This window comes from Falco naumanni, chromosome 13, assembly GCF_017639655.2.
Source record: "Falco naumanni isolate bFalNau1 chromosome 13, bFalNau1.pat, whole genome shotgun sequence".
NCBI classification, from domain to species: domain Eukaryota; kingdom Metazoa; phylum Chordata; class Aves; order Falconiformes; family Falconidae; genus Falco; species Falco naumanni.
Window position 1 is genome coordinate 5,963,576 of NC_054066.1, and position 13,907 is coordinate 5,977,482.

Sequence of the window (13,907 nt, forward strand, 5' to 3'; positions counted from 1 at the left end):
TTAGAGGTGTCAGTCAGGTGTAACCTGACAAGGCTCCACACAGATTACAACCCCCACGGTCAGCAAGCTGAACTAATGCTGCTGAAACCAGCCTTAAGCCATGATTTATTTTGAAAAAATGTGGAATTACAAACTGCACGATCCTGTATTTACCACATGTGGGGATACTGCAGGAGCGTCTCAAGACTCTTCTCTTTGTAGAAAACAAACCCAGCATCAACTTCTGCACTAACCTGCACAACTGCTAAAAAGCATATGCGATACACAACACTATAAGGAACATTTCTGAGGTCAGTGTTAACGTACATCAGTGTTTTAACTGTACTGGGTAAGTACTACAGCAACAGAAAAGCACGTTCCTGAGTGTGTATCAGTCAGAAGGTACACATCATAATTACCAATGAAAATCATTAAGTCCGTTAACTCTTCTAAGTACTGGGCTAATAATATCAGCAGCACGTTTATGTGTGGAGCCTTCTAACCCCAAGCACTTCTTCATATTACTTTCCACGTGGTATTCCTCAAGTTTTCATAGCATTTATCCACAGACTTTCTCTGTTTACAGTAACAGAGATGCCCAGCTTGATACTATAATTTTACCTACTGTTGCTTAAGACTGCCAGCATACATGCAAGTAGCAACAAGCAGTAGGAAACAGAACTCCTGGCTCCTAGAAATCTGTGTGTCCTCTGTCACTTTTCGAACCTCAGCCACTTGTAAGTACAAGGTGCTTTACTTGCCGCTAACCTGCAATACGCAATGCTTGTAACCATGGCTGATTCGAATCTGAATGACTGCCCCTGTAGTACTATCTGCGCATACGATGCTGCAGCCATCTCCACGAGTATTTGTAAACACGTAGTCTTCCAAGAACTTTCCACTTGAAACATGACTGCTAACGTATCCACATTTGTAGTAATTAGATGCAAATGTATAAAAAGCCACTTTCTTGTTCAACTGAACTACTATTCTATTAATAGTGACGTTCAAATGATTTTGAAATTCCCCACTGTTTAACTTCAAGGACTGCTCATTTTATTTTGGAAATTTACTCTTGGTTGCAACTTGACAAAGAAAGTATTAATTTGTTCACATTTATGAGACGTGTACGGTTCAGCCTTTTCCATTCATGGGTCAGATAATGAATTGGTTTCCCTGGAAAACTACACAATGAAATATTCAACATAAGGCATTCTGTAGCTTAGATGTGAACTACAAACTGCAATTTTACTGGGATGTCCCTGTAGGTTGGCTTTGGCACGTACGCCTGCATGTTTTATGCTTTGTCTGAAGGAGGAAGCTCCCACAAGTAAGGAGAAAGCCCTCGGATATGGGTCACAAGTCGGTGTATCAAAACTTAGAAGAGAATGAAGAAAAAAAACCCGACCCAACAACAATACCTCAGTATATTTCCCCCATGCTTTCAGGGAAAAAAAAAAGAAAAGAAAAAAAAAAAACAACCACCAAACAACCCCACATAAACCAGACCTTGAATATTCTTTGGTATTTCAGTGGTTTTCTGCCAAGAGGAGGAAAGCAACCAAGGCTCGCCAAAGCCCGAGGGAAGGCAGGGGACACTCTGATGTAGGTTGCCCAGCTTTCCTCTGTGCTTTGCATGCTTGACACAGGGTCGGTTTACTCCCGTTTCATTTTTAACAAGTGACAAACGCCATTTATAGGTTCGTTTCCCATCCAAAAGAAGATTAAAAGAAATCAATTCTTCTCTCTCCTAACCCTGTGACATTTTCCAGCTCCAACGCCAAAGCCCATTCCAGTCTGATTACCCTGATTCCTGAACCAAAACCCTGAGCCCATTTCAATGGTCCTCCCAACAGAAGAAACGAGACAATGAAAAAAAGAAAACCACCCCCGAACACTCGGCGCGATAACCCCCACCCAGCAGCGTCGCTCGCATCGCCCCCCCCCGCCCCCCGCCGCTGGAGAGACCATGCCCAGCCCGGGCAGCGGCTGCACGGGGTGCTGCATGGGAAAAGGGGGTGCTGCACGGGGAGGGGGTGCCGCACCGGGGATAGGAGGGGTGCCCGACCCCCGGCAAAATCTCCCGGGTCCAACTTCTCGCCGCCCAGGACCCGGGACAAACTCCAGCGGCGGGTGGCGAGCGCGGCCCCCCGCACCCCGCGCCGTACCCGGGGAACCCCCCCCTGCCGCTCCGCGGGACTCACCGGAGATCTCGGCCTGGGGCACGCCGCTGAGGCTGAAGCCCTTGGCCCCATACAGCTGCCGGACCTCGGCGCAGCTCCTCGCCTTGCTGCCGCTGTCACCGCGAGCCGGGGCGGAGGCGACACACAGCAGCCAAAATCCCCACGGGAAGAAACGCATCCTTCTCCGCTGGCCCCGCCACCTGCCGTGCGAAGGGCAAAGCCAAGGTCCCGCGGCGGGCAGGCGGCCGGGGGCCCCGGGCGGCGCGGAGCCGGGCGGCGGGGCTCCGGGGCGCGGCCCCCCTCCCCGGGCAGCCGCGGCGGGACGGCAGGCGGGGGGAGCCCCGGGTCGCAGGCGCTGCCGCTGCCCGCGGCGTGCGGGGAAGGCGCCGGGGAGTTCGATCCCGGGCACGGCCGCGGAGAGCGGCGGGCGGGGGGGGGCAGCGATCCAAGTTTGGCCGGGTCGGGCCGCCTTCACGCCCCGGAGCGTGACCGCGCAGAGGGCTTTTGTTCTTAGCGCGGCTGCATCCCCGGGCAGTCCCGCCGCGATGCTGCCGGCTGCGGCGCCGCCGGGCCGGGCCGGGCCGGGCGGAGCGGGGCGGGGCGCGGGGCGGGCGGCGGGGCTGCTCCCGGGGCTGGGCTCGGCGGGGCTGGGCTGGGCTCGGCGTGTCGGTCCGCTCGCCGGCACCGCTCCACCTGCGCGCCGAGCCGGGCGGCGGGGGAGGCTCCGAGCGAGGCCGGGCTTCCCCCGCCGGACGTGGCATCACGCCGCCCCGCGCCAATCCCGCGCAGGGCGCAGCCCCCCGCCCCGGGCCCGGCCCCGCCCCCGCCCCGCGCCCCCGCCGCGGGCTCTGCGCACCGCCCGGCCCGGCCCCGGCCCCGGCGCCGCGGGGCAGAGCCGGCCTCCGGCTGGGCGAGCGGCGGGGGGTCTCGGCCGCGGCGGCAGCCCCTGCCCCGGCGGGCTCAGAGCCAGCTCTGGGGCGCGGGCAGCCTCGGGCACCGGGGGGCTGCGCGCCGGCCGCAGGCAGGGAGGTAGCGCAAACGGGCGCTGTACAGCCCCAACCCCCCCCCCCCCCCCGCCTGGTGCGTAGCCTGAAGACCCCGAGTGTCCCCAGGTTTGGTGGGGAACAACCCCTTGGAAGCCCTTACACAGCACGTCGGCAGAGCGGTGAGTAGCATCGTCCCAGCCGAGAGCAGGGAGAGTGCCCCCCTTTAAGCGCAGCTGGCGACCTTCAGCTACGGAGCCCCAGCTTTGGAGTTTAGTTCCTCCAGCAGCCTGCCAGCTCCTGAAGCTGGTGCCCTGCAGCTCTGCCAGCCACGTCCCAAACTGCTTCCCACAGAACGCAGGCACCTGTCATCACCCGTGTCTCCAGGTGATGCCCCGGGGTCTCCCCCCAGATGAGGTCGCAGGCTTTGGCCGGTGCCTACAGCACTTTCCACAGCAGGGAGGGGACCCAAAGGTCCTCTGCATCTTCTGAGAGCAGCTGTTTTCTGCAGGAAAAGTAGAGGGCATGTACCCTTGCCTCAGCTGAAGCATTCCTGGGAGCTCACACCTTACTAGGCATCAGCAATCCCACACAGAAAGACCACCATGCCCTCCACCCAAAAAAACAAAAACAAAAACAAACCAAAACAAAACCAAAAAAACCCACCAGCACAATTTATTAGAGATTGTACATTTTGGACCAGTCGCTCAGACATGCAAAAATATGTGGGAAAGTTGGGTCGTTCACCTTGCTGCTTCAGAACTGCTTGTTCTCCCGAGGAATGAGTAAGGGAGAAGTAAGTGATGGCAAAGGGCCCCAGGGAGGGGAAGGATGGCAGTAGGGAAGAGACAAGTTGTTGCTTTCCTATGAAATCACCTAGTGATTTCCTATCAAATCTTCCTAATTAAATTAATCTACGAGATAGAAAAAAGCAGATTAAGGGGATCTAACTGCGAAGACAGGGAGAGTTTTGTAATGAAAATCATGACTAAGGTGACACATCATTACCACCGAAAGTTAAAAACTATGAGTCGGATACACCCCATACACCCAAATCTTAATTCTTCTACAGATGACATTATGCTTTCTGGTGTTTTGCTGCGTCTCTCAGAGATGCACAGTTTAGAAACCAAAGGCTTACAGAGTCCCAGCAACTTGGGGGACACTTGCTTTGTGGGTTTTCTGGAGCATGGAAATGGGTCTTGTTCCTGGAAATAACATGGGGAAAAGATCTGCCATGGATAATGTAAAGTCTGACCTATCCTGTTTTTAAATGGGATCTCTTTTGTAAATGCAAGAGTACCGCACACATAGCAGGTTACCAAGTACGTTATGTGGCACAAGGTTATTTCAGCTCTTACTTCTGGGTATTTATTCTAATTTTATAGCCATAACCCTTTCCCCACCCCAGGCTTTGAACACATCATTCAGAGACCTATGTGAGGGATCTCATCTAATTAATCCAACTGCCATGACAGCAGAAATCAAGCACCAGAGGAATCCATACAGCTACTTGCCAGCACTACAGGAACACCAGGATCCTGGTTCCCCCTCTTGGAAAATCAGAGGGAAAATCAAATACAGACATGCAGTTAACAATACTCTCACTCAGGTCTGTCAAGGGGAATGAACTCCAGGAATGCAAACTCCAAAGAGACAAAGTGCTTGATTGAGAAGGAAGGCAGAGTCATAAACCTCTTATCTGGTCTGGCCGCTAGAGAATGACTCGAGGTGACACAGGGGACCAGAGTAGTACCTAATTTTCTCTTTTCCTTCTCAAAGCCTGGTGTTGGCTACTCACCGCCGTTGTATATCAAGGGCTTGCTTCCAGCTTTGCCTGAAGCACCCTTGGGAAGGCTCTCTGTGAGCTACGGCTGCACCCCACGGCTGCAGCAGGAAGCCCTCCGCAGTCATACAGCTGCTGAAGTGCACTGAAATGCTAACTGCTGACAGGGGAAGAACTGGGACTGAAACCCTAGGGGTCTGGCCTTGGGACCATCCCCCAAGCTAGAGATCATTTCACAGACTGAAGTACTTCCCTTTTTACACACGTCTCACTTCCCCAAGCTGGGTGATAACAGTGCCCATGGCAGGGACTAAGATCATATCATTCCTGATAAAATCCTGAGAGACCGCAGCACACACTCTGCTTATTCACATGCGCTCTGCTATGCCCATGGTGAAATACTGGGCTACCAACTGCCAGCACAGATCACATTGCCCCAAACCTCTGTGATTAGGTGACCATCATCACTTACCTCCTAAATAGGGATAAGAGTGCTTCTTAGCTGAACACCTGTCCGTGAGGTGCTCGCATACTATCATAATGAGAAGCTTATAAGTAGACAGAATAAAAATAACCCTGAACTGATATAAGCTCTTCAACAAAGAAGCTATCTGCAAGTCTAGACAGGATCCAACCCTGAGCAAACAGATCTTAAATTATGAGGCGCATCTATTTGTTTTGCTGTTAAATTTGTATGCAGACACAGGATTCGAGCTAGGTACGTTTTAAGCAAATTGAAATAAACATCTTCAAAGTGTCATGGTGAAAATGTATTTTTGGCTTCCATTATAAATTTGATGTCTTCTGTGTGTATCTGAGGACCAGATCCACACATTCTGAACATTCTCAGTTATAAAGAATGGAGCTTGGCAAAAAGTGAACAACAGATTGTCCAATGACGGGCAGAAAGAGCTAGAACTGGGGAAGATAAGAAAAAGCACAGTAAAACACAAAGATGAGTAGACAAAATGCAGAGGAGGAGAAAAGCACACAGCTAGCCAGCAGGATAGTCAGAAGAAGACAGAAAATCCATCCTGCTGTGGAGATCACCTCTTGACAGTCCCAACAAAAAGTGCTGCCCACTGAAAAGCTGATCCAAGCATTATGAAGAAGCAATAATGATGAAGAAGAGCCAAATTATCTGGCACAAGTGGAGAAGGCTACCCTTTAAAAAAAAAAAAAAAGTGAACAGAGGCTTTGTACAGCCTCAACTTTCACAGGGTTGTCTTGTTTCTCTAGCACTGTCCACAAGTTTTGCAATGCAGTGGACATGCCTCTCTGTTTCATATGGATGCAAATCAAGAATTGCACAGGCAGCAATGCAATTACACCCACCAGTCCTCCAGCTGTTTCCAAAATGGACCTATGCTGAGTTACAGCCACCTGGAGTCTGACAGCAAAACCAGAACAGGAGAAAACAAAGATAACCTTATCAAATTGCATTGTATCTTTGAAGCTGCGTAAAAGAATAGAGCATTCCCACGTGAATTCAGTGGTGTTCCTACCTTTTTCACTATGCATCCAGTACAGAGCTCACACAGAATGGGGAGTGGGGAGGGAAAGGAGAGAGGCAAAGCATAAGTGGGCTACAGCTTCCTCCCTCTCACCAAAGTCATGGCATGAAACCCTCAGCACCTTTCCCTCAGCCAGTTCTACACTACTTTTGATTCTGTGGAAACATTAGAAATTCTGGCACCTTCAGATTACAAATTTTCATCAACGTAGGAGTATCTCAGTACCTTTTCCGCCTCTTTCTTTTAATCTCTGCTATATCTGTCTCCTACAGGATTCATGAAAGCTGCCCCCCTGTTCCCTGCCCCCTCAACATTGGCCGGTGTTCAGCAGAAGCTGGACATGTGTTTTGCTGAGTCAAATCTAATTAAGTTATTCAGAGGATTTACTAGATTACACCTTGCTATCTATAGCTGCTTACTTCTTCACTGGATCTTCCTTCATTAGAAATCCAGCACCTCCTCCTGCCCTCTGCACATTTCCCTGTGAAGCTTTTCTGACCTGCGCAGGAAGCGCATGTGTGGTTGTTTCGGTCACCAAAAATATCAGATCAGCCCCTTTGAATGACTGATTAATCCAGCCTGATCTCAACTGACTTCGTAAGAAGCCATTTGCCACACAGAGATGATAAGGCTTGTTAGGATTTGTGTGTTCAGATTAATTAATCAAGAATATTGTTTAATAGATGTACAGAGGTGGGGATCCTTCCCAGGACTTCAGGGAGCCAGATTCCAGACCCAGGCCAAGGATGATCTCAATTCTGGCTGCTGAGGAATAGAGGAAGGGGGTCTGCACCGAGGACAAGCGCAGCAGCATATGCCGAGGCTCGGCCAACCTGCTGTTCGACCCTTCGGTGGAAGAGACCAATTCCCTTTTCATGCAATGCTTAATTCCCCCGTGTAGCTAGTACTCTGCAGAGGGAGGTTCTGAACAGCTAAATAATTTCAGACAGAGAATCTGGCTAATGCGGGTAATTGCCACTCTGTGCTGTGGTTCAAATTGAACAAACCAATTTTACAGCAGCGACTTAAAGGAAGGTATTGCTTTAATGACCTCTTACAAATGACTCCACCCTGCAGGACTGTACTTGTATTATATATGAGTCAGAGATTTCCCAGTAGAAAGAAGTCTTAAAGGCCAAAAAATAAATAAATGCCATAAACTCATTAGAGAAACTGCTGCTAATTGGGTCTGCCCCAGGAAGTACATTTCATCCTTTCTGGACACAACGTTGAGTAAAGCTTTTCCCACTCCCAGCTCCGCCAAAACATATGCAACAGCGAACAAAGAATATGGACGTGGCACTGAATCTGTTTTATGTTTGATAAGCAGAGCTTAGCTCGATAGTACGAAATGGCTCAAAATTGGCCCCAAAAATACTAGGTTAGAGATGTGTCGTTTCAGCACGCCACTGCAGTGATATGTAGATTTCTCCCACTTCCTGCAGAAGTTGCAATCGAACACCTTCCTCCTATCATTCAAGAGGTTATATTCAGAAGTTGACCGTTTTTGAAAGGGATTTTTCAAATAAAAATCTCCCCTCGTTCTCACTGTCTGATCAGTCTCTGGGCATTGGCTTAAGAATGCCCGTGGGACCCACACTGCGTCTTGGTGAGTGGTAGCTCAGCAGCGCATCCCTGACCATTGGTCCAAGGCACATGGAAGTGGGACAGACATCCTGCGCTTCTGCAAGAAAAAAAGTTACAGCCATGGAAAAAGAAATGTGTGGAGTTGCAATGCAGGCATCTGGCAACACTAATGAAACTTCTCAGCTGACACTTCATCCTCAGATGTTGCTACATTAAACACTACAGGCTAAAGCACTTAGATGAATTAATACAATTATCTTGCGTTCTGCTCAAGTGTGTGTTTTTTCCCTCATATCCAGTCAGGTACAATGGAACCTGCTTTTCTAAAGAAACTGGCTGTGAGGAAACACTGACAACACTGTACTGAAAAACACTGAATACCTTCAGTTGTGAGCAGAGGCTCCCACACTCCAGACTTTGTCTGACCAAAGAAAATAGGCAGTGCTGAGCGTGCAGTGCAGGTAACAGCCAGAGGTGCAGGTAAAGCAGGTGGAAACACCAGGTAGCTGGCAGGATGGCTAACAGCAAATGCTCAGCAGCCTTTCACACTTGGGGGAGAAAACCTGACTTTGAGCTTGGAAATGCATCCTTCCCATGCTTTTTTCTCTGCATTGTTAGTAAGATAATTACTAGGTGACACACATTTTTTGATGTGTGCCAGCTTCACTTCTGATGTAACTGTACACATGAGTAGAGTTACAGATGGAATGGATTTGGGCCAGCATGTTTTTCATTTTAAGATGTATGGATTTTGCAACACAAAGCCAGTGTATGAATCCGCTATGGCTACATAAGTTTAAAGGTGCTCAGAGACCAAGTCCTCAGAAGATAGTGTGATGCCAGTGAAGGTACACCAGTTTTTCCAGGCTGAGGATTAAGCATCTTTATAATCCAACATTGTTGTGTAATGTTACTGTCTCTCTGGGTACTGTTTCTTTGGTCAGGACCACATAAACATCCAGTGCTGGATTCTTCAAGATGCCAGACAATGCAAACCCATCTTCTTAAGATTAAAAATAGAGCTCTTAATCTGATTTTATTTCCTCAACCTGCTAGAATCCAGAGAGCATGAATACCAGGAGATGCAGAGACACTGGGTATTAGAAATGATAGAACTCACTGGGACACTTAGTTCTTCTATAACAGGTTTTCTCTTTGATGGCTGATTTGTTTTTACAGGGCTACTTTTGAGCATCACCTTGAAAATAAATTGTTTGTAATAGCTATGTATTTTTACATCATATACATAATTTTGCCTTAGGCAGGACATTTCGTCTGTGGCTAAAGGAGCAAAGCTTAGTTCCTTTGCCTCTATTGTAGCAGATGCCAGGGACATTGCTTTTTAAAGCATTTTAAATAGAAGTTGGGGGACTGGGGGACCCTGGATCACACTTTCAAATCTTTCTCCCTGCCTTACAAAAGCTAAGCAGTTAGGTCCAATGACTCACTCACACTGACATTTTTGGGAGAGAATGATGCCTTTTATAATAACATTGATATTCCTCCATTGATGTCTCAACACGGGCTAATTTAGAAAAGAAACATGTAGTGCAAGGTTGAAAGGTCACAGGCCAGCCAAAGAACTCATGAGATCATGGGACCATGAAAGAGTCTCCGGCTTTAAAATAAAATAGCCTTTTTTCTTTTTATTTCTTTTTTTAAGGAACAGACAAACTTTTCTGAAAGGCCAGGAATTTAATCTGAGCTCTTCTTTCACATACTGTACAAATAAAAACTACACTGCAGAACTACTTGGGGGGGTTCAGTAGTTTATCTCCAGAGGTCACTTTAATCTATATTGAGTAGGGAAAGAGAGGGAGAAGGAAGGACACACATTTACTTTCAGAAAGCTGCCAGACCTCTTTAAGCTCTGATGTTACCATTGTCAAGCCAACACCCTTCTTAGATTTTTCTCCCCACCGTCTGCAATGCCTCTGCAGTCTAGTGAGTGTGAAATTAAATTATGAAATATTGGATTATTTGTGGCTGTTGCGTTCTGCTCTATCCACACTGTTCTTTTCCTTCTCCCAGTCTCCTGATTTTTCCCTGTCAGAGCTAAGGCGGGGTGCTCACGCTTACAATATAATACATTTACTTCAATGTAATGAATTTACTTCCATTGTGTTCTCTAGACTGATGTTTGCACCCTCAACAGATTTTAACACAGATTCAGGCTCAAGACAAAAATCAGGGCCAGGTTTTCTGGCTCTGATTCCTTTAAATGACTGCTAACCCAAGACGTATTCTTTTTTTTTTTTTTTTCATCTCTAAAGAAGATTCTATCAGTTTCTTCCCACTATTAGGTGCATATAAAACCAATTACAGTCAGATGGAAACTATCTTTCAGATTCCAAATGAAACAGAGCATCCTTTCCTTTATAAAGGACCCTGAAAACATTAATGTTGGATTTAGAAATGGATTTGCAAAAACACAAGAGGCCCTAATGTGTTCCCTCTTCCCTCCAGTGCAGCAGCAGCTAACAGATATTATTTGTTGATGTAATATATATAAACCGTATATCGTTAGTATGAGAGTTTGTTATTAAACCAAGGCAATTAGACATGGAGTGCGTTCATAACTGTAGCTGCTCAATCTGAAAAAGACAAAGTGGCTTCCTAATGGAACATGCAATTGATAAGAGAAGAAATTATTCTTTCATAGCTCATGTCTTCAAAATTTAAGAAAATAAAGACTAGCTCCTCCAGTGAAGCACTGTACTTTAGCCTTGCTGTGCTCCCAAATTTTCATAATAAAATACTTCATTTCTCTGGTTTATTGGCTCTTGGTTTTGTAACGTTAACAAGGTTTATAAACTCTAAGGTAACCAAGTATGAGGCACCTGTAAAGCTTACTGACCAGTGAGAAGAATTTACTTTTGGGACATACCCAAAACCACTACTAGAAACTGCAAGCATTTGATTAACCAAGTGAGGACTTGTACTGGATACCAGTATATCCATCGAGTTCTCTGCTTAGAAGACTGATCCAAAGTGCTATTTGCAATCTCTGACTGCCTGTCCTTCCTAACTCCATCCTGGTGGAAACAGGAGGCTGTCTCAACATACAGAGACACAATCCCCTCAATTAAGAAGCTAATGCAGTACTTGCCTGTAAAAAATTGTAACCTCCCTTCCACTGTGAATCCTGTTGCAGGTTAACCCTGGTAGGCAGCTAAGCACCACACTGCTGCAAACCCAGTTCACAGCCGTAAGTACTCACTGTTTTCCCAGGCAGGATGCTGTAATTAATTTCTTTAAAAGTCAGAATACAGTTCAGGGCATTTTTAGCATCTCCTTCTCACAATGTCCGTCCGTCCGTCCATCCCCCCATTTCAGAGTTAATTTACTTAGTTACTATCATGAAGAACTTGGCAAAAAAATTAACCCTGAACCATTGCAGTCCATGCAGCACTCATCATGAAAATAATTCTAAAAGATCTCCACTTTCACTCCTATGGCCTCCGCTACTGTAAATGCATGTGCTGATGACCCTGCAAGGAATGACCCTGCAGTGAGCCCCTCAGTCCTCTATTAGCAAGTCTGTGTCACTAACATCTCTGTTACTGCCATCAGCCTGATAGCTCCAGTTCAATTACAAAAGCTAGTATCAGAATTTAGAGTAGTTCACCTAACAGCTGCTGTCGCTCCCATGTCCTCAAGGCAGACGAAAGTTGACCCATCTATGGCTGCCATTGGCTTGATAGGTCACAAGGTGAAAGCACTGTGCGGTCAGTCCACAGTGGCCTCCTTGAGTATCAAAGCACAGCAGTGTCTGTAAATCCTTATAAATTATAGCAGTACACTATCTAACCTTCTTATGTAGGCTTAGACAATTTCCTCCCTCCTCCCATTGCTCATTTTCCACAACTCACAAATGTCTGTTTCACACAAACAAGAAAAATGAGCTGGCAAACACGCTGCCCATAACTCAATTTCAAGGCAGAGAAATACAATTTTCCCCAAATCTTTCCTTCCTAATGTTTTGTGAAATGAACTGTTTAAAACTATCTATTGAGAAGGAGCTGAAAATCCTTCCCTTTAAAAAGTAGCATAATAAATGTACTCTTCAAGAGATGCAGCGCAGCCCACAAGAGAAAGTCCCCTTTTTCTCCATTTATGGGTTTTGATTAAGCATTCTGTTCATATGGATTTGGATGTTTTGATGTCACCCTTTTAACTGTTGCTTTTGTATATGAAAAGCAAAATTGGAGATAGCCAAATGCAAAGAAAAACTGCAAAATTATCTTTCTTAGCTCAGTAGGGATGGCTGGAATCTCTTTTCTCAGACAAACTCCCCTTAACATCAGTGGGAATTTTACATAGCTATTAAGCACAGATATCACTCTAGGCTGGAGAGATCCCGAGGCACAGACTGCTGGAAGCTTAGTGTGGAAGCACTGCTGTAAGTTCTTCCTTATAAACACACTAGTGGCCATTGTCAGAGATAGCCCTTTGGTCTGACCCGTTCTCACGTACACTTTACAGAGTCTCAATTTACTAATATGGTTATCTGCAACCGTTGTAAGTTACAGTGACATCAACAACAGCATTAAGAACTCAGGTGACTCCCAGTGAGGCTTCTTTGTGCACTGAGGTGCCTCAGCAGCAGCACATTGGTTTCCCAGGATCAAGCAGCTTAGCTCCAGGGAGCATGCACGCCTCGGGTGGTGATGCTGAGGACTGACTCCTACCTCTCTGCCCTGTCCTGCAGTGTGCAAGGAGCCTCCTGTGAATGACTGGGTGGTCTCAGCTTTCTTGGCAGTCCAGAGGAGTGAAGTATATCTATATAATTAGGATTACATTTGGGGCCGTAATGGATATAAAAAAAATTCTGAGGTATCTTAATGCCTTTGGTGTGGTTCCCCTTCCCAAACTGATATTTGTTTGTATGACACACATATAGTGATGCTGGCAAAGAACACTAGTTACAGATACCCAAGGAAGTTCACAACACCACTTGATTCATCCATCACAATGGTACCCCTTAGCACATCTGTACAAACCCTCCAGTCACACTGTATGTTATCTTTCTCTTCTCCCACACTTCATGAATCTCCCTGCTTTCCCTGCCTACTGGTTTTGTTCTTTGCTTGGCTAAGGAGCTGCTATTAGGATGCTCTTTCTCCTGTTTAGGCAGATTGCTTTGCCTTTCTAATGCTCCTCCTGATCCTGCCAGGTCAGGGAGTGTGTGGATCAGAAAAGGAACTGAACTCACATCTTCTTAAGAGCAATCACAAAACCTGCGGTGGATGAGCTTTCACTTGCCTTATTCTGTATTCACTCAGCAGTGACCCACAGCTACAAAGAGGTTTTGTTTGCGTGCAATAATCAAGAAAGTCAGGAACTCACCTCAGAACTTGCCATGGAGGACCGCTTGTAGCCGTAGCACTGACTCAATGATACATCAATTAATTTGATTGATAGGGTTGATAGAAGGTCATAAGGGCCCTCCTGAGAACCAAAATCAAAAGAAAATAAATCCAGATATGAAGGTACCCTGTGTCTTTCTAAAGCTTTTCTTAGTTGGGAACTAAGCTCATCTACTTTTAATTTCATATAATGAGAAAGCACAGACTTACCTTAGTAAGAACACAGCAAATATTAATTAAGAACCAGAAAGTAAAAAGAATGACAGTAGCTACCAGGGAGGATAACTCTGAGAGTTTGGGGTTTAGACTGTATAAGGCTGAAAAAATAATAATAACCAGAAAGCATGGAAATTAAAAGCCGTGCTTGTTAATTAGAGGATATTGAAAGCAGCAGGTTGATGAGAAATGTCCACTTTTTACCTGTGACAATGGAGACAACTCCTTCCTAGAATTAAATCTCTGGTCTTTCTGTATGTGGTCCTGTTAGAGCAGAGTACTAACGACAT

General features: G+C 46.6%; 1 protein-coding gene across 2 annotated transcripts in view; it reads right to left on the minus strand.

Annotated features, from left to right (window-relative positions):
- The window catches only part of GPC1 (glypican 1), a 222,175-nt gene extending 208,706 nt beyond the window's left edge, over nucleotides 1-13,469 (minus strand). Inside the window, exon 1 of one of the 2 annotated variants that reach the window (XM_040613669.1) lies at nucleotides 13,382-13,469. Coding sequence is in view for 1 of the 2 variants with exons in the window: in XM_040613668.1 (XP_040469602.1) it covers nucleotides 2,184-2,340 (157 nt within the window). In the remaining variant the exon portion in view is untranslated. Of the gene's footprint in view, nucleotides 1-2,183; nucleotides 2,829-13,381 lie in introns of those variants that run through there. The other variant, XM_040613668.1, reaches the window with a different exon arrangement.
- Between the last annotated feature and the right edge of the window lie 438 nt (nucleotides 13,470-13,907).